Source organism: Enoplosus armatus, chromosome 18 (genome assembly GCF_043641665.1).
Source record: "Enoplosus armatus isolate fEnoArm2 chromosome 18, fEnoArm2.hap1, whole genome shotgun sequence".
NCBI classification, from domain to species: Eukaryota; Metazoa; Chordata; class Actinopteri; order Centrarchiformes; family Enoplosidae; genus Enoplosus; species Enoplosus armatus.
Genome location: NC_092197.1, coordinates 17,485,847 through 17,502,560, shown reverse-complemented (window position 1 = coordinate 17,502,560; position 16,714 = coordinate 17,485,847). Strand labels below are relative to the sequence as shown.

General features: G+C 40.1%; 1 protein-coding gene across 1 annotated transcript in view; it reads left to right on the top strand.

Moving 5' to 3' along the window:
- LOC139301668 (collagen alpha-1(V) chain) overlaps window positions 1-16,714 on the top strand; it is a 35,025-nt gene extending 18,311 nt beyond the window's left edge. The window contains exons 23-53 of the mRNA XM_070925110.1: window positions 501-545; window positions 891-935; window positions 1,349-1,456; window positions 1,626-1,679; window positions 1,784-1,837; window positions 2,249-2,302; window positions 2,570-2,677; window positions 3,252-3,305; window positions 3,442-3,549; window positions 4,465-4,518; window positions 4,696-4,749; window positions 5,597-5,650; window positions 5,745-5,798; window positions 6,780-6,920; window positions 7,071-7,124; window positions 7,225-7,278; window positions 7,500-7,553; window positions 8,712-8,765; window positions 9,049-9,102; window positions 9,195-9,248; window positions 10,059-10,112; window positions 11,459-11,512; window positions 11,619-11,672; window positions 12,291-12,308; window positions 12,612-12,665; window positions 13,065-13,127; window positions 13,297-13,483; window positions 13,962-14,071; window positions 15,662-15,742; window positions 16,050-16,232; window positions 16,565-16,714. Coding sequence (XP_070781211.1) covers window positions 501-545; window positions 891-935; window positions 1,349-1,456; window positions 1,626-1,679; window positions 1,784-1,837; window positions 2,249-2,302; window positions 2,570-2,677; window positions 3,252-3,305; window positions 3,442-3,549; window positions 4,465-4,518; window positions 4,696-4,749; window positions 5,597-5,650; window positions 5,745-5,798; window positions 6,780-6,920; window positions 7,071-7,124; window positions 7,225-7,278; window positions 7,500-7,553; window positions 8,712-8,765; window positions 9,049-9,102; window positions 9,195-9,248; window positions 10,059-10,112; window positions 11,459-11,512; window positions 11,619-11,672; window positions 12,291-12,308; window positions 12,612-12,665; window positions 13,065-13,127; window positions 13,297-13,483; window positions 13,962-14,071; window positions 15,662-15,742; window positions 16,050-16,232; window positions 16,565-16,714 — 2,319 coding nt within the window. The remainder of the gene's footprint in view (window positions 1-500; window positions 546-890; window positions 936-1,348; window positions 1,457-1,625; window positions 1,680-1,783; window positions 1,838-2,248; window positions 2,303-2,569; window positions 2,678-3,251; window positions 3,306-3,441; window positions 3,550-4,464; window positions 4,519-4,695; window positions 4,750-5,596; window positions 5,651-5,744; window positions 5,799-6,779; window positions 6,921-7,070; window positions 7,125-7,224; window positions 7,279-7,499; window positions 7,554-8,711; window positions 8,766-9,048; window positions 9,103-9,194; window positions 9,249-10,058; window positions 10,113-11,458; window positions 11,513-11,618; window positions 11,673-12,290; window positions 12,309-12,611; window positions 12,666-13,064; window positions 13,128-13,296; window positions 13,484-13,961; window positions 14,072-15,661; window positions 15,743-16,049; window positions 16,233-16,564) is intronic.

Below are 16,714 nucleotides of genomic sequence, written 5' to 3'. Positions count from 1 at the left end.
TCTGGAAAGTAGACAGAGCCTGTGGGAAACATTTGTCAAAGAGTACAACTTTTAAACATGTGCTGTTCTGTTAAAGGTGTGACAATACGGTAACTATTCAGGGCTTACAGTTCCTTTAGAAACATCCTTTTTGTTAAAGGTCCAGGTAAGGTATAGGAGGAAGGTAACAGCAGATGCAGTCATTAAATATGTCCCCAAAACTAGCCATGAAGCCCCTTGGCCATATGACTATTATGGCTTCATCACAGAAAGATATTCATTAATTAAAACTCACATCCACCATGCATCTCAATTTTATGGTATTAAATATTTTCCCAAGCCTTATTTTGACCCTTACAATAACAATAGAAACATGTTTTTCATTCAGAGTGAAAAGACAGACGTGGGTACAAATTATATTAATTTCTGAGCTTACACAAAACACTTGGATCTCTATTTGTTAGAAGTGTGAATTGTGGGTGTGATTAGCATGTTCTGACTTGTCTGTTTATATTTTTCAGGGTCTGCCAGGTCCTTCTGGAGAGAAGGGGCCCCAGGGACCTCAGGTGAGAAAACCCTTTTAATAGGAGGGTTTGTGCCTTAAATCAGAGATAACAAAAAATTTTGAGTCCCCCACATGTTGTTAATTGACTCAAACTATTATTAATCATTTAATTATGACTCAGTATTACACATTATCACTTATTGGCCCTAAGGAAATTCTGTTTGTAAAACCAGCACAGAAAATACAAGTTAACAATGTTCACAGATGAATAATCTTTCTAATAATGCTCAGATCAGATTCGTCCTGTAAAAAAAGTAGTTAGTGAATTCACTGGGAAACGTTCAGAACCATCAGACCATGTCTTTCAACTCAGCGACTTAACTGGAGCTTTTGTTGCGTCTTACAGGGTCGGCCTGGAGACGAAGGGCCCAAAGGGATACACGGCCCACCAGTAAGTTGTAGTTCATAGTGAAGTCGAGCAGTTTGCATCCGGAGTCCATAGGACTGCATTTTCACAATGCCATCATTGTGTGTTGCAGGGCTTTGTATTTGCATTTAAGTGGCAATTTAATTGGACACACACAGTTTTGTTCTTGTCTTTTTGATTCAGTTTGTTAATTTGGCTCATCATGAAGAGAGATGATGTGCACAGCAAGGGGGTTTGTCTAGCATTCATCATAAAAACGTGCGTCTGGCCGTGTGTGTCCATTTGTTTGCATGTATGCTTACATGGATCTCCAATGCATCCGTCAATTGCCTCTTTTGAATTGAAATTGATGAGGAATTGACTGAAATCATTCACAATGGCGTCTTGACTCAGGAGAGTCGATTTGACAGAAAATTTAAAATTGGTCTCTATTCTAGGGCCCTCCAGGTCTCCCAGGTTCTGATGGGGCAATTGGAAAACCAGGACCCAGGGGAAGCCAAGGGCCCCCAGGACCTCTGGGGCCACAGGGGCCAGCAGGAATCACAGTGAGTGGGTACCTACCGTCAACTGCTGTTTTTACTTTTATATTCCAGACTTCTTATAGTCTGGAAAGATGAAAATCCATCAATACCTTAATTTAAATACAAATGTCTGAACGCCTGGTCGACCTAACACAACATAAAAACCAAGAACATGTTTGTTGGATGTCCCCAGGGCCCACAGGGTGCTGATGGATTATTAGGAGCAGCAGGGGAAAGAGGACACAAGGTAAACTACAGTTCATATAAGAGTCGTGTAATAGGAGTGTTGTGATTTTTGTCTGTGTAATCTTCATTTATGTTCAGTTACTAACCTGATACTGTAACCTCCAGGGCTTACCTGGCTTGCCTGGCAATGCTGGTCCCACAGGACGAGATGGACAACAGGTTGGTTATTTTCATATATCCAATTTCAAAATAAATGTTTTATTTGCCTTCCCTACTTGTTCTAGCACTCCATTTGTTGTAAACATAATGAAATAATAGTTAACAATTTATAGAATGAAAATAAAGTTACAAGTGCCTTACAGAACAGCAGAGAAAATACGTTAAAATAGCAATAAACTATAAATTACAAATAGCGCAAAAGTAATCCAACTAATCTCTGAAACAGAGAGAAGAGAGTAAGTAAGATAAGGGAAAAGTCTCCATCACCATGGTTACAAAGTGAATTAACTTTTGAACATGAGGCTTATTGGATCAAACATCACCAGTGCGTTCATCTACATTAATACGTACCAGGACAGCAGAGGACATTTTATTGTCAGATGTTGATTGTTTTTACTTTTGACTCATCAGGGTCTCCATGGCCAAACAGGAAGTGACGGCCCACCCGGACAGAAAGGTTACCAGGTCAGTGATCACAGCATCATCTTTCCTGACTCTTACCATCACTGACTGTACATACCACAGACAACTGAAGAAATGTTTTCTGTTTGTTTTGTTCAACATGAGGCCAAGTTGTCTTTGTTGTCTTAATGTTGTGGAACTGTTGTGGAGTCTGCAGCCTCAGGCTTGAGGGAATAAAATCCTTTGACAGCTGACTCTGTACCAGCATTGAAAAGCCTGCAGTTAGTAACTGTATCTGATTTCCTGTCTTCTGTTGTCATGTTTTGACAGGGGGACATAGGGTCTTGTGGGAAACCTGGTCCGCCAGGGCCTTCAGGAGAGAGAGGACTCGAGGGCCCAAAAGGCTTGCAGGGACCACCTGGACCAGTGGGTAAAGAGGTAGGTGCAACTATCTGATGTTTATACAAAGACAGTCCTCACTTTAAATGATTACAGACGTTCTCACACGTGTTCAACTGCTGTCTCATAAATGACAGAGTAGCTCCACAGGAGGCGATTTTCCAATTCAGTGAAGAATTTCAGGACTTCATCACATCACCATTACCTCCTGCCTGTTTACTTTATAGCATCACACAAACAGTGAATTTATGGTGAACAGACTTGCTTGTTGTAATTTTTTTATTTCTTGTTAGCATTACAGGTTATTGTCGGCCTGAAAGGAATCCGGGAGCTCTGTGAAATAAAATATAAAAATGGTTTGAAAAGCATTAAACCACCATCACTGTTTGATAAACCATGAAATTAAATTTTCCTGGTGATGCGATGATGGCGGTGCTTAACTCGGATTCCTGTGAGAGTTTTCAAATGTTGATTATATAACAACAAGATGAGCAGAGAGCTGGCATGGCCTGTAATTTCTGTGATAACTTGAAACTATTCCTTTTAAATGAGGCGCTGATGTGCAGTGAGACAGCTGCTCAACTCCTGACTCATGTTCATTCCTGCTCTGCAGGGTGATGTCGGGCGTCCTGGTGAAGCTGGAGATCCTGGACCCAAAGGGGAGAAGGTCAGTTTTCTACTTTACTTTGTTGAAATGAACAAGTTATAGTTCATCCCGTCTCTGATCAGGAGGATGATGAGGTTTGTACTGTAGGGATGTTTACAGTTTCTGATCAGACTGTGGTTGTTGTTGTTGTCGGCAGGGTGCGGTGGGACCTCCAGGGTTGTCTGGTCGAGAAGGCCCTTGGGGAACCCTTGGAGAAAATGGCGAAAGGGGCCCCAAGGGGGAGAAGGGCCACATTGGACTAATGGTGAGCACAGTTTTACTCCCCAACAGTTTTGTGACAATTGTGTGTTTGGTATTTTCTTTACATTTTAATGGTACAACATACTCTCAGCATCCAAAATGTTTAGATTTGGGTGAGCTATTAGGATAAAAACATATATATTTACATATATATTGTATTTACTGTATTTACATTTAAAGGATAAGTCCGGCAATTTTCTGTATTTTTTTATTCCCAAAACTCCCAAAGATGATGACAATGAATTGATCCCACTAACAAATATTGTCTATGTCCAACTTCTGATATATCTCATTCCTCTGTGCCATAGAGCTGCACTGTTGACTGAGTGACATGTTCCTTCATCACCATAAACACACACACTGTACTTTATTTTGACTCGCATACACCGTCCTGCTGCTGCAAAGCAACACTGAAGCACCAAATGTGTATTAATCCACCACTGAAAATAGTCCCCAACAAATGAACCATTTCCTCCTGTTTGAGTAATGTTTGCCAAAAACTACAGTGCCCAGCTGCTTTGGGAAATTATTCAGCCTTTTTTAAAAATGACAGTATATATTTGTGAGTCATTTTTAAGATTTAGGTCTTCAGTGTTTAGAGGCAGACTAACATTGTTGGTTTTGGTCTTTTCATGGGATTTGACACTAATAGAATGTAGACCATTTAATATTCCTAAAATCTGCAGCCTCACAATTTAAGAAATAATTTTCATAATTGATTAAATAGAACAAGTAGTAAATTCATTTTGAGTAACAAAATCGTTCTGCTTTAAGAAAATAAAATCACTGAGATCAGAGTAAACATAGTGGTCAGCTCCTTTTTAGCACAAATCTCTCCGATTTCAGTTGATTAGCAGCATACATGGAATATAAAACTGATCGGTCAGATTCCTGATGTCATGTTCATTCTCTTGAACAGGGTGAGCCGGGGCTGATGGGTGAAGTGGGACCTGCAGGTCTGGCGGGGTTAAAGGTGGGTTTGTTGCCAGGATGCATCAATGCTGTCAATGACATGCTGCTCATAGTGGCCTTTAAATTAACCTTTATTGACCTGTTCACAGCTGGGGCTGACATGTATAGACAGACACTTTTTATTTTCAAACTGATGTCAATGTGTATACCTTCTGTGGTGTGTTTATGCATATTTTAGGGAAGCACAGGCCCTCCAGGACCCCAGGGTCCAGATGGACCTCAGGGCCAGAAGGTAATATTATTTTCCCTCAGTAACAAGCTGCTGGCATACGCTCACAATGTCGTTAATGACTGATTAATTAAAAGCACATCGACTCAGAATAAACCAATGTTATTGACAAAAATGTTACTTGTAGCTGACATTTTATAATTACTTTCATTGACATTGAAGTGATGGTATGTTTGGTAACATGAATGAGTCATCATCACAGTCACAATTTACAGACCACACAACGTCTTCATCTCTCTCAATCTATACACTTTTTATGGTTTTATGAGTAATTGTTTTTGTTGATGACTGGTGGGTGTAATCAATCAGCCCTGTTCCTAGTTGCACTTTGAGGTTGTTTTTGTTTGTTCTCTTGAGTTTGGGCTCAGTGAGCATAACCACAGGTGCTTTCATAATGAATCCAAATTTTTGTAATTAAATGTTTTGCTTAATAACAGCAGACTACATCAAAATCAACAGGAACATGTCCATGATAATATGCTAACTTGTTCTGCATCAGTGCTTATTTGGCTTTTGCCTAAAGTGAAGCAAAATGGGAAAATCCTTCTACCCCAGTAAAAAACAACAACTCTGTGCTCAAGGTCATGAGTGTGGAATTGTCATTTTGATAACAGCTCCAGGTTTTCTCCGTGGGCAAACATTACAGCTGCTGATGACAGAGAGAAAGAGGGACTAATCAGTGCTGGTTTGAGTAATCACCTGATTTGGAGGACGCCTTCCTCGCCAGGCACATACTGTACTCTTCCTGATACAGTCTTTTTTTATATACAGTACCTCACCCACAGAGCGCAGCTTGGATCAAATCAGTTAAATCAGAATAGCATTCAAAGATTTTCATCCATCTCTCCAGGGGGAGTCTGGGCCTGAAGGAGTTACTGGGCCTCCGGGGTCAGGAGGCCCTCAGGTAAACTCTGATTCCACTCAACACTTTTTAAACAGTACAGTACAGCTATATGAGGAAAAGCCATCCATTTGCTTTCTGTTTGTCTTGAACATAGGGAATAACTGGGGCACGTGGTGTCAGGGGAGACACAGGGGGACTGGGACCACCTGTAAGTATCCTTGAGTATCAGAAAGTTACCATACCTACCTTATCCTGTATGTGTGAAATATATGATTTTCCCTTTGTGCTATTACAGCCAGCATCAGTAAATAAGTGTTCATGGGAGGACCATACTTTGAAGTGATTTAGAGAAAGATCTAGCTAATTACAATGGTCATCATAGTGTGTGGTGCACTACTGCCAAATGAATACAAAGGACACATTGAGTTTAGACTGCTGGACTGCAGGCTAACAACTGAAGGCCTGATGAGGAAACAACAAATCCTCAACAAAGTAACATACGTAAGAAAGGGCATCAGCTCCATCTAACGGGGTTTTTAGCCATGTTAGCGGCACACCTCTAGGGATGGCAGTGTGGGTCTTTCCACCGCTTTTGTCCAGCTTGAAATATTCCAACTATTGGATGGATTGCCATGGCATTTGGGTCAGACATTCTTGTCACCCTCAGGATGAATTGTAATTACTGTGGTGATCCTTTAACTTTTCATCTAGCGCCACCATCAGGTCAAATTTTAATTTGTCCAATACTTTGGTTTATGACCAAATACCTGCTAAACTAATGGCATTCTCATCAGCCTTGGCTGTACTTTGTGTTTAGTGATCATTAGCAATGGTTGCATGCTAACATGCTAATCTAAAATGGTGAACATAGTAAACATTACATCTGCTTAACATCAGCGTGTTAGCATGGTCATTGTGAGCATGTTAGCATGCTGATGTTAGCATTTAGCTCAAAGCACTCACAAAGCTGTGACTGTAGACTGTTGGTTTTGTATTCTCTTGCTAATGTCTGCACTTTACATTTTACATCAAACTGAAAGAGGTTTAGTTGCAATTGAACCCAGTCACCAAGCATCTCACCCTAAAAGCTGATTTTTATTTAATCTATTTAAAGTAAAATCACATTTTACGCCCAAATGATAACTTGTCATGGTAATTGTATTGCATTTGTGTGATGTCTGCATGACAGGGTCCAGTAGGACAAGTTGGCCCTCAGGGAGACCAGGGAGCTAAAGGGGAACCGGGGCCACAGGGACTGAAGGGAGATCCAGGGGCTCCAGGTCCATCAGGAGAACAGGTTAATGAGGTTTTCATGTTATATGGATCTACGGTATGGCATTTATAAATCCAGCATATATGACATAGCCGCATGTCTGCATGGTGTTACACCTTCTTGACGAATGCATTTTAATGCAAAAAATATATATTTACTGTGCAAATATCCATAAAACTACCTGAATGATATGAATTACCTGTGCAGGGTGAAGATGGTCTGCCAGGAATCCGAGGTCCACCGGCTCTGCCAGGCTTTGAGGTGAAAACAATCTGATGTTCATTACCACTGCTGAAGATTGATGATTTTATTCCCCTCAACAACTCTAACTTTGTTATTTGTGCCTCTTCCGCTTTCTCAGGGCTCTCCTGGAGAGATGGGACCCCAGGGTCCTCCAGGTCCCACAGGGGCTCCTGTAAGTGTGTGGATGTGTACAACACAGAAACACTGGATGATGAAATTATATTTTGCTGGTCTATAATTATGCAGTTTGTTTGGTAGTGAATAATTATTGAGGAAAAAAGCAAACTATCATAAACTCATAGTGTGTGTGTGTGTGTGTGTGTGCGTGTTTGTTTTGTCTGTCTGAAAGCCAGCTATCTCAATAAAAATGATAAAACAATTACGGCTTTGCAGGGAGCGCAAGGAAGACCAGGACCTGAGGGGAAACAGGGCATGAAAGGGGAGAAGGTAAGATCCTCATATTCCAGAGTGATTTGTTGTGTTCATACATCTTAACATGTTGCTTAACATATTTTACACATTCTAGTTTGAAACACATAATCATAAGATAAGATAAGATAAACTTTACTCATCCCACAGCGGGATACAAGTCACAGCAGCAAAGACAGAAAGGTGCAGAAACACACAGCAGACAAGCACTGTGTCAATAAAAACCAGAAGTATTTTTTTTTTTAAAACAATATACATATAATAAATACAGATATGAAAAATATGGGGAACAAAATAAATATATACACGGAAAATACAAAATATGTACAGATGTGCAGATTTATGTACAGAATTATGTAGTGCTGTTAAACTGTCTTATAGCCGTAGGAATGAACGACCTGCGGTAGCGCTCCTTCTTACACCGTGGGTGTAACAGTCAGCTGCTGCTGCTGCTGCTTGCTCATGCAATGCAAACAAGTTAAAGGAATAGTTATATTTTGGGAAATACACTAACCTTCTTGCCAAGAGGTCTTTACCTCTCTCATATTTGTCAGTTAAATATGAAGCTGCAGCCAGTTAGCTTACAGTAGCTTAGTATGAAGACTGGGAACAGGAGGAAAGAAAGAGAATAAACATATTTTTTCAAAATATCAAAACTGTTCCTTTAACGCCTGTCTCCACCTCCTACATGCGTGCCCTAGTTGGTTTGCTAATGCTGTAAAGAACAAAATGGAGAGCTGGACCCGCCTTTCACCAATTTGGGGTGTAAATTGGCCACTTACGCCAGACCCTCTTAAAATTTTCAGCATGTTCTCATCCATACCAGGAGACGGCATCTAACTCTAGGCATTCATCCTAGCAACAGAATTCTCCATGTACAGTCTACATGAGTCTACATGAGTGTGTTAACTGTTTAAACCTAACCTTTAATTACTCTTTATTATGCACTTACATACATTGGTAGTCTCTGAGTGTTCTCACCTAAATGCCTTTTCTTTCACTTGTTTTGAGAAGAAAATGTTTTTCCATTTTGTGTTCTTTTGATTAGATTCTTTTTCAAATTTGCAACACAAAAATAACACTGCAGCTACTAAATGTCTCCTTTTCCGGTTGGAAGTTGTCCAAAAAGATAGTAATTAGCTTTTTCACTGACGAGTTTGTGTTTTACCCCTACAGGGAGACGATGGCAAGACTGGATCACCAGGGAAGACGGGTCATGTTGGGAGGAGGGTAAGAGTTTTGTGGAAATGTTGCAGATCAAATGCTAAATAATGTAAAGATGTAGCAAAAAAACACAGTTCTGATAAATCCAGGGTTGTTTTCAGTCATTATCTCTGTTTGTGCTACTAATGCTTTGTGAAGAAAGAGCCATTGTTTAGCGCTGTGGGGAAATGACCAGACACAGCCATTCTGACTGCATGCACAGATTCATACATAAAACATCAGCTTGTTTCCTGTGTCCCCTCTTCTTTTCTGTTGCCTCATTGAAAAAACATGGTAAACTTGTCCGCAGGGCAAACGGGGGAAGGCTGGAGTCAGAGGGACCAGGGGAGACAGAGGACCGAAGGTGGGATATATGGAAACAAGGCCACAGGCTTTGTCAACGTCTGGTTTAATTGTGATGTATGAGCAAACAGCAGATTGTGTTCTGTCATTTAGGGCGAAAAGGGAGACACAGGACTGGTTGGCCTCCCTGGGTGGCCGGGGCTCATCGTAAGTCAATTTATTTTTTTCACTTAACATCCATTCATCTATTTTCATGTCATAGCTGAGCATTAGCTCTGAAATTGTCTATTCAGCAATCTGTCTCCTTCAATGATTTGGAGAGAAGAGGCCAATAAAGTAATGACTTTTTGATCAGTCAGTGAATTGACATCCACTTGATATATTTATTTTATTTTTGTCACCAAGGGAATCCCTGGCTTACGTGGAGAACCTGGGGATCAAGGCGAAAAGGGGAAAGAGGTAAACAAGAACTAATAAACCTGACACAGAGAGACTCAGTGAAAGCTTTACTCTCAGGACCAAACCCATCTGGATCCCACTGGATTCAGTTTGTTAAAACAAGGCTAGCTTCATTTTGTTTTTGTTGAAGTAATAGTGGTTTATCTTGGAAAATATAGGATTCATTCATTTGCCTCTGAAAGTTTCTCATTAGAAATTCAGAAATAGACGTAGTGTACCTTTACACTCTCAAGAAAACCAGGGCTGTTTGAATATGAAGTTATGATATTTTATTTAAGTTTCCATTAAGCACTGACTACTATACATTCAGGAAAATGTAAATATACATCCAAAAAGGGGTGCCACTGAGAGGGACTGAGAGGGACTGATAGGGTTAACAAGCAGAAATGAAATACCTTTAATACTGAGCTGTTGAATGCTTTTCACCTGCTGGGCTCAGTTCAGGCTCAGTTCAGGCTCAGGTAGAACTTTTTAGCCATGATGTGCTTACATTATTTATTCTGATCTGCTGTCAGCTGAGTGAAGGTGGAGGCTTGACTGTATTGTTTGTGTCCTCAGGGTGAGAAAGGAGACCACGGGCTGCCTGGACCACCTGCAGCTGATGGCATGAAGGTGGGGGCTGCCATTTTTTTTATTTATTGGTTTATTTAACAGTGAAACGACCACACAAGAAGGTGGAATAATCGGACATAGTCCCCCCGGGAGACATTTTGCATGGCAGATATTTTGACACGTCAAAGCAGGAACAACACAGGTATAATTAATCGTTCATATTTAGGACTTTATACGAAAAGGGCTGAATATGTGGACAATAACAAAATATTTGGGCATGGTTCACTTGTACTGATCCTCACTCCCTCCAGCAAGAGCACTGGGTCCCAGTTCATTTGGATTTCTGCTCAGGGCTTATAATGAACCGAATTAAAATGTTCCAACGAATGTCCCTCCAGGTCAATTAATGGATGGAGTTTCGCAGCTATGTAGCCACACCTGCCCAGGCATTTCCATCCAAATCTCCCTTTCCCAATGCTGCCTTATATCCTTGGTTGAGTTTTAGTTATTTGTTCCTTTTATAAGCGTCTATGAATATCTGAGTCATTTTTTAAGGGTTTTCAGGATTGGGACATAATCTCCTTCAGTAAAAGATCCTGTGGTAATGTGTCTTTGATGTGGCTCACACAGTACACATAGAGTACAAACTCACACATAGGCTGTGATTCCAGACACAGCCAAAGAGATAAGAACATACAGTGAGCGGCATGTGTTAGAGTGGCTTTTTATAACAGTAGCCTAATGGGAGGAGATGGAAAGAGTTATAAGGGGGGTGTGAAGGGTCCTGTGTGATGAGTGTTGTTTATAGCCGACTGGCTAGTAAGAACTGGGTGGTGCCTGCTATTTTACTTGCATGGGTGTTTCATTTTGTAATGGAGAGAACCAGGATGTAATGTTGAGGGTCTGACTGAGGCAGTTATTTGTAGACAGCTTTCCTAAAGTTAAGGCTGTAGTTTCCTCAGCAAATATAGGCACAGCTATTGAACAAAGTTACTGTATTGGGTATGTAAAACGCCCCCAAGTGCTCCACAACCTGCCCTTTTAGTTCCATTGTTGGATTTTGAGCACTACATGTTGTGGCCTAAGAACCGTAGAAAAAAAGAGTACAAAACACCAAGACATTCATGTTGAGTCCTTCTAACATCCTTATTGTTTCTTACAGTCATTTTGGTCAGTCATGTTAAACTTTTTTTTTTTTTTAAAGCCAACTTTTTTTCTAATTGAATTGAATGATGTTATCTTGAATTGAGGAAAGCCTTTCTGATCTATTCATGATACACTCATTTTGACTCTTGCAAAGCCCAAGAAGAGATTTACTGGAACTAAAGGAAAGTGTCTTACCATAATTAAATGTTTTGTCTCTTATGAATATTTGAGGTTTCTTTTTTTAATATTTTTTTTTTCAGGGTATTCATGGTCCTGTTGGGTTGCCAGGTCCACTGGGCCTGAAGGGAGAGCAGGTACACAAAATGAAGATTATAGTTTGTCTTCTTATTTTACTACCATCTCCTACTACTCTGATTTATACTACATTTGAATATGTTTTCGTGTGTGTTTCTCTCTTAGGGAAATATTGGTCTACCAGGACGGAGGGGTACGCCAGGGATGCCAGGACTGCCTGTAAGTTTTATTGAACATTTATTTATTGCACTTTTTTGTCGCTGGCTGTTATATCCCTCTTTAACTGTGTTTAAAACTGGTAATCTAGTTTTTCAATTTAGCTTTTATGTTGTTTATATTGTTGCTGTCTTTTATGGAAAGAACTTGCAACTGTGTTTGACATTCCCTTTGGATACGCTGTGCATTTTTTTCCTTTTTGTCTGTTTGTTTTATATTTTGAATTCAAGCAGTTCATCTGTCACTCAGACACTTTTGTCCAGATTGTGTCTGAAAAATGGAGGCAGCGCCGAAGTGGAACGTGTGATGGAAATGTTATTGTTTTATAATAACTCCAGTCGTTCCTGTAAAGTTCAGACTATTATCTGTCAGCCAGCTAATCTTTTCTTCAGCTGCCAGTCTGTTGAATCATTTCAGCAGCACATAATGATTGTGTTCAACCCACTGTGTCTTAGGGGAAAAAAACCCATTGACTTAGGTTATGAAATCTGCGAGGCTGCGCCTGATGGCTTCTTAATGCAGCAGATAAAAGCACTCCGACGCTCTTTGTTGATAAATCCACTTCGCAGTGGAAAATCATACTAATGCCCTTATCCTCTCCTGTTCTCTCCTCTGTTGCAGGGTTTGTTTGGATTAAAGGTATGATATCAACTCAAGCACTCTTGTCCTGACAGATCAAACTCACCTCAGCTCTCACTCACCGTTATCTGAAGCAAACCTGGAGGATTTCTTACATTAGCTTCGCTCTGGTTTATGTTGATGGCACATATAATCATAAAGCTGTCACACTTTGGAGTTGACGTTAGGATGTAATGGGATTTTGCAGCAGTATTTCCCTGTATATTTCCATACCAATGTGTTTTATGGTTAATGGTGTGTTGTTGCCATGCAGAGCGGTGCAGAATCGTATGTTGTGCTTATCATATTTTCTTCTCCCTGCAGGGTTTGAAAGGATACCAAGGTTTGCCTGGTCTGCCCGGTAGGAGGGGGCTCCCAGTAAGTTTGCAACCGAGTTAGACAACAGAGGATGAAACAAACTCTGAATGAAAGCTTGATTGTTTAAAGAATGTGCTTATCATATAAATATAAAGCACTTAAGATAGACTTGATATTTTACATCCAAAATGTATTAATTTATACAAAGATGTCCTTCGTTAACAATGCTTAGAGATGAGTTCAGCTGTATATGAGAAAAAGTAATAAACTTCTTTTATGTCATTGCCTAATCACTCAGTTGTTCTATGGAACTAAGATTTTTATATTTGTCAGTGTATAGAGCCATGTCAAGAGACATGTTTCTTTCGCTTTGTGATGGATAAAGTTTTTCAAAATCTGCCTCTAGTATTGATATTTCTGCAGTGTATACTCAATATGTGCATCTTCCTTGTGTTTTAGGGTCCACCTGGGGTTCCTGGACGCCCAGGACAGTCACTGAACATGACGTTGACTCAACTCAAGGCAAGTGATGCATGTCGTCATCGTCCAATAAAAGTACTTTGTTGAACCCGGGGTTACAGTTACAAAAGCGTTTATCAGAAGGGCGTTTGAAATGTGTCTTTATAAACAGACATGAAATAAAGAAAACTTACAGCTCACAACTCTTTTTTTGTTCTCTTTCCATGTCCAGGACCTGATGTATGTGTCCGATAAGCCCAACTATCCTCTGCTCCAGACTCTGCTAGATTCTCTGCAGCATGAGCTTCGGCTGCTGGTGGATCCTCCTGATGGCAGCAAGGAGCATCCTGCCACCACCTGTCAGGAGCTCTGGCTCTGTCACCCTGAATACAGCAGCGGTCAGTTCCTGAAACAATCAAGTAACAGTTAATCCACACTGAAATATTTGTGGATTTGTATTGAAATATTTCTTGTTATATTTATGTAATGTTATAATAAATAAATCGTATTATAAATGCTGTGTGTTCTAAAAGGTAACATAAGAATGATGATACTAATGTGACTTCAAAACACACAAAAACACGCTAAATAGAAATATAATTTGTCTCAATGCAACACATCTTTGATGGTGTGCCTGTCCATATCTAATGAATAATTGATACCTAATGCTTCTGATCTCATCAGATATCATACGTGAAAGATCCGTATTCTCTGTGTAACAGCAGCTGCTAGTTAAAGCAAGAGTAATGATACATACAGTATTATTTATTTATTATTTGCTTAGTGCAGTCCAGCATGTTGGAGGGGTTGTGTTTCCAGCTTTGCTCCAGTCTTTCTGTCAGTGTGGGGCCCAACACTTTCATCCCTGCAGATCTCATTACTAACCTTTCTCCGCAGGAATGTATTACATTGACCCCAACCAGGGCAGCCCAGCCGACGCTCTGCTGGCCTTCTGCAGCTTCTCCTCCACATCAAAACAGACCTGCGTTCATCCTCAAGACTCTCAGGTATGAAGACATCGCCGGAGAAGGGATCAATGGCGCGCCCGCTAACTTCACACAGTCGGGTAGTACGACCTGAATCTCAATTTGATGAGTCGTCAGTCAGCTCACAGTTCTGTAGTGATGACTGAGACTTCTGCAGTGATGGACTTGAACTTGAAGGAAAATTCAGTTATTCCAACTTAAATCTTATTTTGTGTAGGACATCATTCCTGCATCAGTTAATCAATCATTGGTGATTGATTGGTCACACACACACACATTCGTCCACCCTACAGTTTACAGAATGAAATTTCCATAAATATAAGTTCTCTGCCCACAAACCGTTACCAGAGCAGAACCAGTTCAATGATGAAAATGAATTATTATTAGATATAAGAGAGAGAAACAAAGCATCACTGTTTAGGAAGTGCAACACAGTATATAAAAAAGTCCACAGGAGTAGAAGTAAAACGAGTAAAACACATGGCATCCTCAGTTAGTCCATTAGCAGTTACCTACAACTGTTGTATTAGCATCACATTAGCCTGAGACAGCTAATATAATGGCCAGCTTGGTTAGCAAAAACACATTTTACAAACAAATTACAAACAGCAGGTACAAAATAGCTTTAATTAATGGAGCACATACAGAAAGTGGTCAAACAAGGGCATTTGGGCAGAAGATAAAAGACCCTGAGCATGAAGGTTCATTCCTGACCTTGGAAACAGCAGCTTAGCAAAACAAAATCTCAACACAACGCTTCAGTGTTTGTTAAAATGTCCAAATAGAGTTTGTAGTAGAACTGAAAACGTCTTATCTTTCCCTAGTTTTTATGTGATACAGTCTCTTTCATGTTTGCCTCCATTCTTCACTCTTCTTCTGCTCTGAGGTGGTTTGTAAGTAAGAAGTAACACATTCTTCTTCTTACAAATTTAAGTCAAAGTTAAATTTAATAAGCAATAAAACACACACTTGCTCAGTTCAAGGGTTTTGCTGCTACAGATAGATAGTGCCGTTGAACTGACTTTGCTGAGTCAGGTCACCACATTTATGACTCTTCCTTTGCTACTGTTACGCAATGTTTTAGAATGATCTCCTAACAAGGCATTCAATCTATACTATAATGTTAATACCTACTATATGTACATATAGTACACAAAAATGACGACCTTTACAGTTCACCTTAGCCTTTATAGGAATGTTGAATTTTTTAGGAATTTGGTAACTCTATTTGCTGTATTATTAATAAAATAATAACATAAAACTACACTACATTCATCAAAAGGACGATCAGGACACAGATATTATTATTCTCATTATTCTGTACTGCTCAAAACACACTCCTCTCACCTCTCACCCTCTCCACTCTAATCCAGTCAATACTACATAAAGCATTGACTCACTCAACCAAAGAATAATATGAATTGGTCTTGGGTAGCATGAGGTGGATGCATCTCTCACTAAGGTAGCCAATTTATGTCTGGTTCCTGCTCGAGCTGCATGCTAATCCAGAGTTCATCAGCAGCGGTCTGAACAGCATCGACCTTCACGAGTCTCTTATATGAAAGCAGGATTTGCATTCAGATCTGTGTGCCTTCTGTTCTCCGCCCGCAGTTGCCCATGAAAGCCTGGATGGAAGACTTTTCTGAAGACGGATCTTTTCAGTGGCTCAGCAGGCTGGAGCAGGGGTTTCAGGTGGGTGAATCCCTCTGAAGGGAACATTTACCCTAATTATTGGATTCTTAGGGGCTGTAGGAATCCACAACAATCTGAAAAACACCAGCTCTAACATCTCATCACTAACATATTGAGACTAAATGTGCCGTAAAAACCAAAATACTGAGCTAAAAGAGGCTAACTGGAGATACTACTTATTGTTTTCTATCACACGATTGATGATTTGATTAATGACATTAGTTCGTTTTTATATATTGTGATTGTTGCGTAATCACGAACCAGCTAACATTGTTAATAAATCACATCCTTATCCCTTTCTCATCAGTTTCACTATCCAGGTGCTACTGTGGTCCAGATGCGTTTTCTGAGGTTGCAAAGTAGCAACGCCATCCAGAAACTGACCCACTCCTGCCATCCAGGACATAGACTGGGCCAGACAGACAGAGACATCAAATTCCTCACGGACACAAGGAAGCAAAGTTATCTCGGAGCACTTAAAGACTGTGTGGTGTGTAAAAAGTCTCCTCCTTGAGAATCTTGAGGAAGTTGTTGTTGTTATGTGAAATTTTGCGATTCTGCTGCCCTAGGAATAGTCAGTGTTTGCGACTTCTTCATTATATTTATTTGAAAGACCTTTTCAAAACGTATAAGAATATACAGTAGTTGCACAAAGTTTTTAGCTTTCGTTATATTTGTGTTATGTTTTGTTCATGGTGATGGAAGTTCTTTTTATAACGATTATGTGTGATTGTTATCTCATTATGGTTAGCATGAGAAGATTGTGATTCATAGCAAATAATGTAAAAAAGACAAATATGTGTTCTGTTTCCTGTGCGTCAGCCTGGAGAGGAGACCGTTTCTGGACCTCGGGAGTCCGTGTTTGAGTTTGAGGACCTCCAGCTGCTTCCTCTGAGAGACGTAGCACTAATGGGAGGTGGAAACTTCACGCACCAGTTTGGCTTCACTGTCGGACCTGTGTGTTTCAGCTAG